This window comes from Mchenga conophoros, linkage group LG23 (assembly GCF_057382185.1).
Source record: "Mchenga conophoros isolate Kocher_MC1m ecotype Shallow Benthic linkage group LG23, M_conophoros_male_GT1.1, whole genome shotgun sequence".
NCBI classification, from domain to species: Eukaryota; Metazoa; Chordata; class Actinopteri; order Cichliformes; family Cichlidae; genus Mchenga; species Mchenga conophoros.
This window is the reverse complement of record NC_140547.1, coordinates 29038265-29053658: the sequence shown is the minus strand read 5'-3', so window position 1 is coordinate 29053658 and position 15394 is coordinate 29038265. Positions and strand designations below refer to the sequence as shown.

The following is a 15394-nucleotide window of genomic DNA, read 5'->3' as shown; positions in this document are numbered from 1 at the left end:
CACCATCAGTAACACACTACAACGGCAGGGAATCAAATCCCGCAGTGCCAGACGTGTTCCGCTGCTGAAGCCAGTGCATGTCCAGGCCCGTCTGAAGTTTGCCAGAGAGCACATGGATGATACAGCAGAGGATTGGGAGAATGTCATGTGGTCAGATGAAACCAAAGTAGGACTTTTTGGTAAAAACTCAACTCGTCGTGTTTGGAGGAAGAAGAATACTGAGTTGCATCCCAAGAACACCATACCTACTGTGAAGCATGGGGGTGGAAACATCATGCTATGGGGCTGTTTTTGTGCCAAGGGGACAGGACGACTGATCCGTGTTAAGGACAGAATGAATGGGGCCATGTATCGTGAGATTTTGAGCCAAAACCTCCTTCCATCAGTGAGAACTTTGAAGATGAAACGAGGCTGGGTCTTCCAACATGACAATGATCCAAAACACACCGCCCGGGCAACAAAGGAGTGGCTCCGTAAGAAGCATTTGAAAGTCCTGGAGTGGCCTAGCCAGTCTCCAGACCTCAACCCCATAGAAAATCTGTGGCGGGAGTTGAAAGTCCGTGTTGCTCGGCGACAGCCCCAAAACATCACTGCTCTCGAGAAGATCTGCATGGAGGAATGGGCCAAAATACCAGCTACTGTGTGTGCAAACCTGGTAAAGACCTATAGTAAACGTTTGACCTCTGTTATTGCCAACAAAGGTTATGTTACAAAGTATTGAGTTGTATTTTTGTTATTGACCAAATACTTATTTTCCACCCTGATTTACGAATAAATTCTTTACAAATCCTACCATGTGGATTCATGGATTTTTTTTTTTTTCACATTCTGTCTCTCACAGTTGAAGTGTACCTCTGGTGCAAATTACTGACCTCTGTCATCATTTTAGGTGGGGGAACTTGCACAATCGGTGGCTGACTAAATACTTTTTTGCCCCACTGTACCTGTTACCATTTATTTGATTAACTGCTGGACTTAACAGCTTTCACCATACTTGTAGTTTTCTTCAGAAGAAGCACTGATGTGTATTAAAGTTTGCACAAAACTGTCTAAATATATCATTAAACATATTGTGATATTGCTGAAAGGATGTTTAATGCATTTTAAAAATAGTAGAAACCTTTTCCTTTACTGAAAATTGCTCTATTTCATGGCAAGTTACTATATTTTTAAGCTACAAGCACAAAATACTGCAGTCATGCAGCAAAAGTTTGGCAGTGTGTCCATAAAATGTGATGTGATATCCTCTAGTGGTCATTATGAGTATTACAGTCAGTGTTTGCTGAGCTCATGGGCACAGTTCAGCCAGAAAAGAAGTAAAGCCTTCAAACACACCTCTTTTTCATGCAGTCATCTACTGTATTCACTTCTTTCCTCATTGTCGTTGCTATAAGTCATAATGGAGAAATCTGTCATTGTTCCCTCAGCAGATACCTCTAGAAGCATTCCGACGTCCAGGACCGACAAGAATCCCCAAACCGAAGGGCTTCTGCTCCCAGAAAGGGACAAACAGCACAGCAGGAAACCTGGGACTGCAGTGCAAGAGTCAGCCGCCACAGACTCACGTACCTGGTGGGAAAGAGCAGGCCTCACACACAGCTGCATCGCACAACAACAACCCAAATCTAGCAAACCGGAGACTGTGAAATCAATCATTTCTCTTCAGGAGGAAAGCTTTCAGTATGTCGACGCCAAAAACATACCCGTAGTTAGCTGATATATTAAACAGGATAACAATCATTTTAAACTGATGAAGACTTTAAGAGAAGATCCATCATGACCCATGATTCATCTGTGGTGCTTTCAAGACTGCAAAACTGCAACTGTTCAGCGTGTGCACTGCAAAAACTAACAAGTCACAGGAAGTACATTAAATGTGGATTCATTTAATTATTCACTGATTACAAACCAGTAAATAACTTTTTCTGTCAGATTTATGTGGGGAAGCCACTGTGAGAATTAAAAAAAAAAAAAAAGCGTAACATTAGATCAGCAAGCGTGTTATATGTTGTTTAATGAAATATTTATTTGTATTGTGACTATTTTGGTTCCTCTTTGCTTACTTTTTATCTGTTGTCGGATACAGATGATGAAACAGCCTTTTATTCATTTCGCAGGATAGAACATGTTTGTATTTTTTAAGTGACAATAATGTACATACTGTAGGTATATAACTGTTGTAATGCAGCTCATTCATAGTGATTATGTGTAAATTGTGACATTTGTGGGGGTTTTTTGGTTATCAATAAAAATCTTTTTATACCTTGAACTCGAGAAATGTTTCCTATGTGACTAAAAAGAAAATCTTATCGACTGAGAGCATAAAGGAGAAACTGACAAAGCCAGTAAACATTATAGTGCGATAAGCCCAGATCATATGGATACTTAATAAAAGCTAGCGTTTGTGACCCGTGGTAGGTACCTATTTAAAATAGGACAGAGCCGTAGGCGCACAGTCAGTTTAAAAGAGTTTAATTTTTAATACAAAATAAAAGAAACAGTGTAACAGCAGCACCTAAAAACAATTAAAACGTTACCTTATTAAAAACGATAAAACTGTACGATTGCCCGTGAGACAGGACAAGCGCTGCGGGGAACAGTTTAAAAACAAATCGACATAGCACACAGGTTAAAAATGGACGGCAACTCACACATGATCCCAAATGGGTAAAACACTATAGAAAAAAAGGCAAATCTTCAGCGCCGTCTTCACTCGGGCCCCCCGCTGTGCATGCAAAAGCGGGGAGGCAAAAAAAGGATTTGTTTTCCCTGCAGCGCCTTCACCGCCTGCGAATCAATATCTGTGGTGCCTACTGATACAGAAAAAAGTAAAACAAAAAAACAAAACCATCGACAGCCGCAGCAGTCAGTCCGTCGACTTACACCAGTTTAAAACAAATTAAAACACACTGATGTGTCGGGTCCTTTGCCCGCAGCCAGAAATCCACCTGGCAAAGCAGCAGCTCGGTACTCTGTGAATAAAAGGCAGGAGATCACTAGCTGGACAATAAAACACAGGAATATTCCTCCACTGAATTGGTTTTGTTACCTGTCCATAAGTTCGTGTCACACCCTAATAAATGTGGGTCAGTGGCGATGAAGTCCACTATACCGTTCTCACGGGAGCAATGTTTCCCACCTACAAGGGTGCAAATAACTGTAAACCTCTGCCAACAGCCAGAGCTCAAGTGGTACATTTTTGTGTAACCTACCGTTCTAAAAGAACTTTAGGGGAGGACGCGTATCAGACTTTCATAGTTAAGAAACACCAACTTGCCCAACTCGGACCAAGCACTCGCAGCTTCAGGTTTGCAAAGGAATACCCAATTGCCCACACCTGCGCTTATGAAAGGAGCGAAGACCAGCTCCGCCCACCAGGGGCGGTCCCAAGTCTCCAGGTCTCACCTGTCACACTTAGAAAAAGAAATTGAATGTTGCCTTACTGTGGTCATTTTAACTCACGCAAAACTGCAAAAGCAGCTTTGCGTGATACCTTCAGTATATCCATTGTGCAGCAGGAGCAACAGTTTTTCCATGCATACACCATATAGATATTTCACTACAAGACAAGAGTGGATCAGAGAAGATTGTAACACACATACATACGTCAAAATTTTAAAATCTAGAGAAATGATGTGGAAGATTTTCGGGAAATAGCAATTTTGTATTATTAATTGGTCGACGTTCAGCAGCTCGCACAATTTGGGGCTTACGTTTAATTAATTGTGACGCAGTACAGAAAAGTTGGCAAAAGATGCAGACTGTGAACACTGGCTGCATACAAAAACAGCTAAGCAAGGACACAAGAAAGAACAGCCAGACTTTGCAGTATTGTCAATGAGAGCACGACTGATATAGAATTTTTACGACCGATACTGGTACCGATATTAGGTGATATTACAAATCTGATACATTGATCGACATTTTTTTTCCATTCAAACACACAAATCATAAACAGATTTGTCTAACATTTCCTATGAGTAATTATTTGAGTAGTTACTAAGATAATATAATAACACTGCTTAAATATCGACTCCCTTACTGTCTGCTCGGATTGGCTGGTTGTTGTTTGAAGCATTTAAAACACGTGTTGCAAACAGGAAAGTTGCAGAATGCTCTATGAACATGTGTTTGAATAAGTAAATAAGTGCTCAAACAGAGTAGAAAAGCGCTCCACAAGTAGTGGTCCATTTTCCATAAATGAAGACAATATAATGGCAGGTCGCTAATATCGGCCTCTGTTTCTGTTGTTTGTTATCTTACCTGTTGTCTTCTACAAACAATGTCCAGAAAAGCTTATTCAAGAGTTTCTGAAACAAAAATTGCAAATAAACCTTTATGTCTTTAGCCTATTGCGTTAAGGCTGTTTGGATGATTTCTTATAGTTTTTATTGGAAGTTTAATCATTTACAAATGTGCTAGAAAGGACTGTTTATCAGTTTCCCCCATTAATAAAAGTATCTTTGATACAGAATTTAATACAAAATAAAGAAATACTGATTAACAAAATCAGTTTTTTGCATGTTACTCTGCATGTTTTGAAATTTTAGGAACATAAGAAAGGGGGAAAAAATGAAACTTTTGGACTGTGGTTTTTTTCATGCTGTATTACATTTATTACACCAAAAAACAAGACTTAGAGCACCACTGTTCTTTATCAGACCTTTCTCATATCACAAAAAACTACCAGAAATACATCAGTTGAGGCAACAGCCTACTTTACATTTTCCAGACAGTTACCTGTGTTTTTCTCACACCAGTCAGAGATTACACAGACTTTGAACCTGGGAGCTGGCAGGATGAAGTCTGCTTAACATCTGATCTGACTCAACATACAGCTCTGCTTGGTATTGCTAAGAAAAGGTCAAGACAGCATGTGAAACTGTGTGAAAATGTCTAATGTCTAATGAATAACTGTATCGCTAAATGGAGTATAAGGATGTTGTAAACTCAATTCAATTTTATTTATATAGCGCCAAATCACAACAAATGTCGCCTCAACAACCCAACAATCATATGACCCCTACATATTCACACTTAACTACGACATTAAAATAGAATTTCCTTCATAAATTTTAGTTTCCAAAAACCTTTTGACATAAAAACAGTCAAACAGTCTTTTTCCAAACCTCGCTGTCACTGATGTCCTGCCAAAGCACACTCTATAGCTGAACGCAGCACAGATAGGAAGTGCCGTCTCTCTTCTCCTCTCTGTGTGGCACAGACCCAGGAGTGGCAGGGACCCTCAAGGACAAAGGCATGGCTCACATCTACAGAGAAATACATGAATAAAGTTGTAAGCTTTAGAATTAAAGGTGCTTATTTTACCCACTAGAGGTCAGCAAACACTGAAAAACTCACAGCGTGTGTGCCTGATCTCTCTCACAGACAGGCTGGTGAGAGCCACAGAGGCCAGAAATGTGTGCGTGCTCTGGTGAGCCAGCGTGAAAGGTGTGTGCCGCACATTTTGCCGAGTCAACACCAAAGCATTGTTGAGCAGGAAGAGGCCCACATCACAGACGTGCTGATAGGTCCTACGGCAAAGGATTAGTTCAAAAACATTTGGTAGCACTTTATAATACGGCCTGCGACTAAGGGTGTAATTCCCCTGTAATAAAATGGAATTTCAAAGTATTTTATCTCAAATTAAAATGTAATTATACTGTGTACTGTAAGTAAATGTAAGTACTGTGCAAGTAATTTCAGGTAGTGTGCAATGTCATGGCAATTTTGCAAAAAAACAAACACTATTTCCCAACTTGCAACTTTCAGTTCAGTGGACGTACTATGGAGTGTATTAAACCTGTCTTTTGTTTTTACATCTTTATTTTTTTCTTTATTTAATAGCAAAGGATTAATAGCAAAGTTATTCTGTTCCCATTCAAACCGTGCAATATAACCCAACAGTATTTCATCGAATGTTTGTTTCATCTCCCCATAATATCCTGCTACTCTCTTTTCAATTGCACAATACTATGTCACTTTTAGAATCACCTGCACTGATAGCTAAGATATTTATTTTTCAGGATATAGTTATATTGTTACTTCGTTAGAGTTAATTGATATTATATTTTGCACTATCCTACTGTATACTACTATTCTTATTGTATATGTTATTCCTCTGTTCTCTGTCTCTCTTGCTGCATTGAGCATGTGTATGACAAAAGAATTTCCCTCAGGTTAAATAAAGTTCTTCTTATCTTATCTTATCTTATCTTATCTTATAATGGAGCCAAGTATAACCTTTTTTTTCTCTTTCACAATCACTGTTCAAACACAACTTTTAAAGGAAGTGTCTTGTTTCATGTAAAATACCAGGAAGTTAGGCAAGATTAAGCTACCACATAATATAGTCCGCACCCAGAAAAGTGCAGCGTAGTTAGCTTGAAAGACAGGGAGATGTTGGGTTTTTTCACAAAATTAACAAAACATTAAACAGTACTTAAAATTACTTACAATGCAATTCTTCTTTCTTTCCCGTAAATACATGAAGTTATGTAATATTTAAAATACTTAATTAAAATTACTTACAGTCTGCTTAAATTTGAAATTCCATTTAATTACAAAAGAATTACACCCTCAGTTGTGGGCCGTATTAAAAAGTGTTACTAAGCATTTGAATGAAACAGACAAAGTACATACGCATGCAAAGTTACATAAAGAAGAACATTATTATACTGCAAATATACACATGGTTACAAAATAGTCTGAATCTGAGCACGTAGCATCGTGAACATTGAAGAATGTAAAAATATTAGTCATACATCTGCTGTCTGAAAGAAAATTGGTGTTTTTACTTGAGAGAATCTGGTATCTGCTCATCAGGGCTCCTGTGCAGAGCAGCATCCTGAGTCATTATTAGTTGCCTGTTTTCTTCACTGAGGTTCTACACGCACACACACACACACACAAATATATGGTTTTGAGCATATATGATAAATTATTAAAGAGTTAGAGGCATGAAGAGAGAGGAAGAGCTATATGTGTTTTTTGTATTTTTTACCGGACAGCCTTGAATCTGTCGCTGCGTTTCCTCTATCAGTCTGTCTGCCTCTGAGGTGCGCTTTAACTGAACACAACAAAGTACATATGCATAAGAGGAGAGCCAGCACAGCCACAACAGAGGCATTTACATGGCTTATAGCTCTCAGTTCATGCGTCACCTTGTGTATGAACTCTCTGAACTGGAGCAGCGTGTTGAGGGCAGAGCGGAGATGTGCGTGGTCAGGATGACCGGGGTGTGTGTGCAAGGACAGAGCTTGAAGCAGAGTCACATACTCCTGCATCCTCCACACTGGGCACAGCAGCAGCTCTTGTAGGCTTCATAAACACAAACGTACTTTGAAACACTGTGGTTTGATACATGCAGGCAGGTATGCATAATAGCAAATAAAAGCGTTGTGTCTGCTCTTACCTCAGCATGTGAGTTGCAAGTGTTCTGTCTGATCTCTTCAAGAAAGCTCGAAATGATGGTTTGCTCTCCCTGCACTGACGCAAATACATGTACAGATACACCACAATTAAATTCAGATATATTTTTGTGTTTAACTATTAGAGCCGAACAATAGTGTGTACTGCATCTTCCGTAAACCAGAACAAACTCGTTTTAATCGTATACTTTATTCGTACCTGCATGAGCCACTTTGCATGGCTTTCGTAAAGGGAAGATTACTCAATAAAAAAAAATTCAACCTCAATCAAAATAAATAGAGAAAATCAATTTTCTTTTAGAGTAAAAACTACAATGTCACACACTCTCAACGCTCAGCTAGCCAAATCTGAAACCCAAAGAATACATTATGTACCATTAAAATTATTATAAACTGCAGTAATGTTTGACCTGTTTGTGCTGCTGGCCATGAAATGAAAACGCTTATATAATGCTTTTATAAGAGGTTAAAGGTGCTAGAAATACTAGAAATTGGTTATTTTAGCCCTTTGGTAGGTGGTTGCTATGCAACATGATGATGGCATTGATTGTTAATTGTCAATTGTCATGTAAACCATTTCTGCTAAATTTCAAGTTATGTACGATTAAACAAATGTTCTTTGTTTAAAAAGACACTGGCTTTACCTTATCAATGGTGTGGATGGCAGTGGTGTAGTTGTTGAGGTAGTTTGTGTAGACTTTAAGTTTTGAGCAGAACTTCACGAAAACATCTCCAATACACTTCTCTGCACCCCACTGCTGTAGCCGCACCTGTAAATCAGCCTGAAACACCCTGTGAAGTACACACAAACATGTCTCCCGTGTCATATCCACACAGACAGACAACTTAAAGGGTGGTTAAGTTGACTGTGTTACGCCTGTGTGGCCTGAGAAGGTCATCATTTCCCTCGCTCCCTTCGAGGAATGACACATCCAGGTTGTGTTTTTTTCACACTAGTGCCAATACCAGCACACATACATTTCACTGATTTGAGCATTCATTATCCTAACATCTCCTCATATCACATGTTTATTTATTTATTTGATTTAGTGAATAAAATAATGATTGGCAACACACCCTGCTTGGTCTCACATCCTTGTCATTGGCCGGCAATTAGGGGCTCATCCGGGATCTAACTGATGTTTGGAGACAGTTTGCTTTGTCCTTTGACTCTTGCTCCAGGTCAGGTGGATACCGTTTCCACCTCTGACCTGGAGCAAGTGTTTTGTGGAGATTTGGCTTGTTTTGAAGTCACCTTACATATTCAATTAAATTCTATTTTATTTATATGGCACCAAATCACAACAACAGTCACCTCAAGGCACAATTACATGACCCCCTATGAGCAAGCACTTTGGCAACAGGGGAGTCACCGCACCTAGTGCTCCGTTTACCACTGGGACCACTGTCACCTTCACCCTCCACATCTTCTCGAGCTCTTCTCTGAGCCCTTGGTATTTCTCGAGCTTCTCGTGTTCCTTCTTCCTGATGTTCCTCTCATTCGGAACAGCTACATGTATATATATATATAAATATATACGTGTGTGTGTGTGTGTGTGTGTGTGTGTGTGTGTGTGTGTGTGTGTGTGTGTGTGTGTGTGTGTGTATTTGTTTGTACCTGTTGAGCTCCAGTATTTGTGCAACAGGACTGAGGACAACATGGATGTCAGCATAGCTCAGAATGGCTCTGTTGGAGTTCAGAGCTGCTGTGAGAGGCTCCTTGTACACCTTCAGCGCAGACGACACATATCAAATGAATATTTCTAAATACTGAAAGCTTTCTTCTCTCTGATGTCAACATAAACACTGTGAGTGTCAAAAATGGACAAAAATGGACTTGCAGGGTTGTGGTTGCCCTTAAAATTCAACTTGTGTGGTTTGCATATATTAAATAATCGATACCTGTATTCTGGACTTGCTTAGACAGATGTATATATATGTTTTAGTTCTGAAGGAATATTGTTTTACCACTGATTGTTAAGTTCTGGCACTTGCAGATAAAAAACAAACAAAACTAAAGTATACCTTCAGCACAGCGCTCAGCTTTCCCAGATAAAGACACTCGCTGTGGTGCAGCTCTCTCGCAGCTGCACCTCTCCAATCCAGAACCATCTAAAACCAAAAGAAAGAAAAGATGAATTAATTGTTCTCCTTGAGTTTCCACTACAAGGGGCAGTTTAAAGCAGACACACCTGTGGTAGATCAGGTATCACGTTGAAGCATGTCTGTGAACCACCATCAGCTCCACTGCTGTCCTGTCCATTACCCTCTTGTCCCTTCTTCTCTTCATTCCAGTTTTTCAGAAAGATGGAAAGAAACTCCACAGGTCGGGTCTGAAGGTGTAAGAGAAGGTTAAAAAACACACACAAACACTCTTATGTGAGTTATGTCCAATTACTTTTTTCTTTTTCTGTTGAACTGGTGCATTACACAAACTGCTCTACAGTAATTCCCACCTCCTCCTCTCTGGTCAGAGCAGTGAGTCCTTCGATCAGAGCCTCGCTGAGATCTCTGGACACACAAATCTCATCAAGGCGGATTCTCTCCCACAGAAAATAGCCTAGAAAAATAGAATTTAACCAGACTGCTACTTATATAGTACTTTTCTATTTATATTTAGCACTCAAAGACGTTTCTTATTCATACAACACCTTATTCATAAAAATGCTTTTCTCTACAGTTAAATCCTTTTAACCAGGGGTTCAGCATCTTGGCCAAAGATCCACTGCACTTCTAATTAGTAGACGATCTGCTCTACCTCTACACCACGACACAAACCAACACGTACATGAAACTCACCCAGAGCTCGGCCCCTGGCCTGGAGGCTGGTCCACTGTAGCTGTAGCCCTAAGGTGCTCCTCAGCTCTACCAGAGCCTCCTCCATCCAATGAGCCTGTGCACACCAGCCCTGCAGTACAGCCTCACACACATACTGCAGGGCCGGGAGTGCTGGCTGGTTCTCTGAGAGGCCAGTAGGCACATTGCCGTCAGACCACTCGCTGAGGACTGGGAGAAGATGAAGTATGTTTAAAGAAACACACACTGTGAGGGATACTGTAGTCTACGAAACAATGACAGGGGAGGGGAATATTCCTATGCTTAGGGTCAAAGTTTAAGGGGTTACGCACTGTTCTGGAAATTCCCGGTGGCCACACCCACCGGTGCCCGAACCTCCAGACCAGTCAAAGTGGAGAGATTCTGGAGGAGAGTCACTCCTGATGCTGCAGAAGAGAAAACAGGAGGCGAAGCAGGAGGGAGCTGAAGTTAATGAGAAAATGCTGATTAGAGAGAAGAGTATGTGTGTTGTAACATCTGCTACCAGATGCAGCCAGTGGGCAGAATATGTCAATCCCTCCTCCTTCCTCAGTTGGAGCCACCATGCCACACAGTTTTTCCCAGAATTCCCTATGATCAGGAGTCAGTAGAGTCTTCTCTGATAGGCTAGAGTCTGAAAAGTCAGGGCAGAATTACATAGTAGGTCAGCAAAATAGTGTAATAGAGAAGTAATATCTCTTGGGCTAAGTTTTGGTCAATGGATTAAAATGGCAGGTACCACTTTGTTAAAATGTTTTCAAAATGTCAGCACAGGACTTTAGTCCAGTTAGTCCAGAACAAACTCCTGCAGTGTGTGCACATGAATTTACTCATTGTGATTGAGTCTCACTGTGAAGCAGGTGAATGTCCTGTGTTCCTCCGCAAGCTAGCAGGCCAATCCTCTGAGCTGGTTTCCCAGAAATAGCCCTCTCCACCTGGGTTAGCAGAGATGAGAGAGTCCCTCTATGGTCATAGAGAACCGCAGTCACACTGGGCTTCACTCCGCTCAACACCAGCTAGATTAAAAAGAGCGGACGGGGAGGAATGTTATTTATTCATCTTCCCAGTATGCATTTTATTTCTGTACTCGCGGGAGTGTTTTATGTCTGCTGTTTCAGGAAAATAAATAAATAAATAGATGATGATGTGGATTCACCTCATATGCAGGAATTCTGTTGGAGATGAGCAATAGCAGGGCAGGAGCGGATAGGTGAAGGGGAGAGACTGTGTGAGGCTGTGCAGGTCTGTAGATAAAAGACGACAGCGCTCCTCGGATCTTTCGTGTTTCGCTGAAAGATGAAAATGCATGTTGCTTTCAGCATACTGTGACATTATATTATACAGATGTTTTCACATGTGCTCACAGATAAGTTATTCAGTGTATATAAAGTATTTTGTACACTTCAATCGATTCAAAATAGACTTTGAAACCTCCAGAGCCGAAACAAAGCGGGCTACAAAAATGAGTCACTCCCAGTAGACGCCATTGTAAAATGTCACACTAAACAACAGAAATAAACATGTATACAGGATGCTACAAATATGGCTTTGGTCTCCAGGGATAAATTTCCCCTTGATAACAATGGTACAGTTGTTGAAGATTCAAAATGCAGAGTCCACTGACTGTGGTTGAAGCTAAGTGAGGTTCATCTAATATGTGGTTAGACAATCACCTGCTAATGCTGCAAGCCTGGACTTTCTCCCAGGTCTGAGGTGCAGTTGTGGGCTGTCCTCTTTCCAGGCTGAGAGAGTGGCTGGAAGAGCCAACGCTCCTCAGAGGCCAGGAGAGGGAGGGCTGAGAGACGAATGTTAGGCCAGACTTGGGTCTCCCTTTCTGGGTACCTCCACCTCTGGCTATTTCTGGCTTTGTGTAGCTGCCCCAGGGTTTCCTGGCACTCACAGATAGTCCTACAGATATCACAGATACAGTACATGCATCTGCCAGTAAGGGCGAGTTTTTACTAATCAGGAGCGTTTTGTGCTTAGCAATGAGTTGGAAAGGCAAAGATTAACTGTTTGAGAATCAATAAAATATATTAATCACATTCATTAAACACATTCAATAACATTCCTTCAGTTCAGGTTTATGTATTTAACACTAAATCATAAGATAAGTCGCTTTAACGTACAGTAAAACCAAAATGACCCCCTTTTAGATGGTGGGAATGAAGAACTCCCTCCTTCCAACAGACCCAGGGAGGGGCAGTCATCTACCATTACGCATTAGAGGTTGAAGGGGAAAGAGAAACGTAACAGAGATCATAGACAGGACAAAACACAGAATAAAAGATTGAGTAAACACTACGATTCGCTTACTAGTAACAAACCAACTGTATTCGAATTAACCAAAAAAACTATTAACTCATTCACTGCCAGCCATTGGCAGTGAATGAGTCAATGGGTTTAACTCATTCACTGCCAATGGCTGGCAGTGAATGAGTTAATAGTTTTTTTGGTTGACGGCTATAGACGTCAATGGCAGTGAATGAGTTAATGGATGATAACCATTCAGGCACATCTCACTGAATTATGAGACGCATGAAGGGAGTTAGAAATAGTCCAGTCTTAGTTCAGAACATCCACAATTCTGATTTGAACTTTGAACTGATATAAAAAATACAACACGTTTGACACAGGAAACCTTTGGATTTGTCTCTATATTTGTTTTCAGTCCCACAAAGCTTGTAATGACATTTATAAAAAGTTATAAAGGAAATGTCCCAGGAGCTGTTTTCACTAGTCAGGAATCAGACCATCAGGATCTCTGCCCACAACTGCTGCCCAACTCACATCTCACCAGAACCCTACAGTGCCTAGCGCAGGTGGTGGGCCCACAGAAGGCCAGGCCCCATGGGCTAACGCCCAACCACCACCAAAGTTGGTAGGCAGGTGCGTCGTGATACAATGATCACCCGCCAGGTAAGCGGACACGCTGAAGAGAATATATCAGCTGACTTGCCTTGGTATCCTCCATGAACAACTTGAGGAGGTAGCCGGGGAGAGGGAGGTCTGGCTTTTTCTACTTAGAATACTGCCCCCACGACACAGACCCAGATTTTACCACCTCAAAAATGTGTTGCTATAGTTTCTACACCCTGTCATTTTTCTGTTTTTTCTTTTCCACTCACTCTTCTCCTCTCGAAGCTTTTCTCTGATTTGCTGCCTGATCCTCTTCTCCCTCCTCCTCTCTTCCTCCTCCTCTGTCATTCCTGTGCTTTGCTGGTTGAGGGTCCCATACATCTCTGCTGCCTCCCGTGGAGTGAGCCAGTCAAGTGTGGAGAGGCAAGAGACATAGTGACTTTTCCATGCACCAAACTCTTTTTCTCCAGGAGTGTAAGGAAGGAACCAGCCTCGTCTGATGCACCGGCCCGCCCACAGACAGTCCTAGAAAGAAGAAGAGGATTTAACTTGTTTCATAAAACCCCAATTAAGATGTATGAATACATTTCAGATCTCTTCAGGGCTTCTCACCTGCTCAGCTAGAACCCTCCAGTGCCAGCTGACTTGGGCAGCTTTGCAAAGGTCACGTGGGGAAAGAAATGACATCACATACAGGGAGAGAAACCGAGGCAGCACCGACGTAAGGTCCACTTTAGTGACCGGAACCGTCTCAATCAGCAAATCCCGGCAGTACCTGTTCAGGTTACAGAGGTTACCAGTTTGAACTGTGCACCTGTGTACACTTTACTAGTTACAGTTTCAGGCTGAGATTAATGGTTAGGACACAAACGTGTACAATCCACTTTACCTGAGCTGTGACTTGGTGCAACGAGTGAGCAGAGAGTGCAGCAGGTGTTTCCTCTGTCTGTCCGTCCACAGATCAAACCAGTGCAGCACAAGATTCACTCTCTCCTCAAATAACTGGTATGGAAAATGGAAAAAGGATACCAACATAGACACATTCAGCGCGTGCAAAAGTCTCAAGCTACCTCTCATTTCTTAATATTTTGCTTCCAATTAGCCAGAATTTCTTGTAACTTTTTAAAGTGCTCTTGAGCAATAGTTCTCCAGGCTTTCTGCATGTCTTTCAAAGTTTTATTGGACATTGGCTACTTTTTCACTCATTTTCAGTCCAGTCCTTGTACCTGACCATTTTCAGAGGAATGCTTTTTGCTTGTTAAACCACTTAATACTGACCTAAATTCAAGTATATAAAAGGCACCTAACTTAAGGGAAGAACAACTGTTGTGTCTACACAGAACCAACTTAGCAAAAAACACTTTTAAATTGTATCTTTATGCACTTTGATACTTTGTTCTCATAACTTTAATTAAATCTACAAAATATTCCAGAACAAAACAGAACAAAAGGCAGAAGAAGAGAGAAGAAGAGCTTTGAATGTCCTTCAAGAAGCCCGAAGAACTATTCCTGAAGACTACTTAAAGACATGACAAGAAAGCTGCCTAAGAGAGTTCAGACAGTGCTGAAAAATAAATACTGTCACACCAAATATCAAAGTTGTTAGAATTGTAAAAACTTTTTTTGTGTTATATACTGTATTTCCATGTAAGTTTGCACGTTTCAGTAAATCGCTTAAGGAACTGACCTCCCAGCCCATTGTTCCTTCAGTGGGCTGGTTTCAGTCATTATGCAAATGTACTGTTTATAAGATTTGGGGAAACCTGCAGTCAGCTGAGACTGAAGAAGTCACTTGGATGAGTGACGAAACGTTTCTCCCACAAAACGCTACGTCCAGATGAAGACCAATAAAGAGTCTCTTGCTGGACATTGACTTTAGGTATGCTCAGTTCTACATTCTACATGTAGAAAATGAAATGATTGTGACAAAATACACAAGTATTTCAAATAAACTAAAATAAATATTAGGTGCTACTTTTCATTACATTTCTTGCAAACAAACGTAATGAAAGTAGAATTCTCCTGATGGTTTTATATAAGAGGTGTGGGCAGTAAATACAAGGTATGGCCTCGAATTGCATTAGTTTCCTCTGATGGTCAAATACTCAAGCTACCAATGTGCACAGAAATGCTGTCTCCATTGGAAAAACAATCAGTTTACCTTATTTAATAAACATATCTCTAAGAATAAACTTATTTTGCTGTGTTAAAAGAAGTGATTTAACTTCACCCTGTTTTTTTTATGTTTCATGCTTATTTTTTTAAACCTTCAGTTATGTTTGTTTCTCAGA

General features: G+C 40.7%; 2 protein-coding genes across 5 annotated transcripts in view; one reads left to right on the top strand and one right to left on the bottom strand.

Moving 5' to 3' along the window:
• Positions 1-2231, top strand: part of filip1l (filamin A interacting protein 1-like) — a 110868-nt gene extending 108637 nt beyond the window's left edge. The window contains exon 6 of one of the 2 annotated variants that reach the window (XM_085264382.1): positions 1431-2231. In XM_085264382.1, the coding sequence (XP_085120508.1) occupies positions 1431-1646 (216 nt within the window). In that variant the 3' untranslated portion in view covers positions 1647-2231. Of the gene's footprint in view, positions 1-1427 lie in introns of both variants that reach the window. The other variant, XM_085264381.1, reaches the window with a different exon arrangement.
• Positions 2232-2456: 225 nt separating this feature from the next.
• The window catches only part of ect2l (epithelial cell transforming 2 like), a 16025-nt gene continuing 3087 nt past the window's right edge, over positions 2457-15394 (bottom strand). The window contains exons 2-24 of one of the 3 annotated variants that reach the window (XM_085265259.1): positions 13993-14105; positions 13716-13878; positions 13373-13628; positions 11918-12152; positions 11401-11533; positions 11095-11260; positions 10750-10878; positions 10559-10651; positions 10230-10436; positions 9887-9990; positions 9623-9763; positions 9456-9542; positions 9049-9158; positions 8075-8222; positions 7415-7488; positions 7164-7320; positions 7004-7069; positions 6798-6886; positions 5362-5534; positions 5130-5270; positions 3213-3413; positions 3050-3139; positions 2457-2972 (exon numbers count right to left, since the gene is read on the bottom strand). In XM_085265259.1, the coding sequence (XP_085121385.1) occupies positions 5137-5270; positions 5362-5534; positions 6798-6886; positions 7004-7069; positions 7164-7320; positions 7415-7488; positions 8075-8222; positions 9049-9158; positions 9456-9542; positions 9623-9763; positions 9887-9990; positions 10230-10436; positions 10559-10651; positions 10750-10878; positions 11095-11260; positions 11401-11533; positions 11918-12152; positions 13373-13628; positions 13716-13878; positions 13993-14105 (2778 nt within the window). In that variant the 3' untranslated portion in view covers positions 2457-2972; positions 3050-3139; positions 3213-3413; positions 5130-5136. Of the gene's footprint in view, positions 2973-3049; positions 3140-3212; positions 5271-5361; positions 5535-6797; positions 6887-7003; positions 7070-7163; positions 7321-7414; positions 7489-8074; positions 8223-9048; positions 9159-9455; positions 9543-9622; positions 9764-9886; positions 9991-10229; positions 10437-10558; positions 10652-10749; positions 10879-11094; positions 11261-11400; positions 11534-11917; positions 12153-13372; positions 13629-13715; positions 13879-13992; positions 14106-15394 lie in introns of those variants that run through there. The other 2 variants (XM_085265258.1, XM_085265260.1) reach the window with 2 other exon arrangements.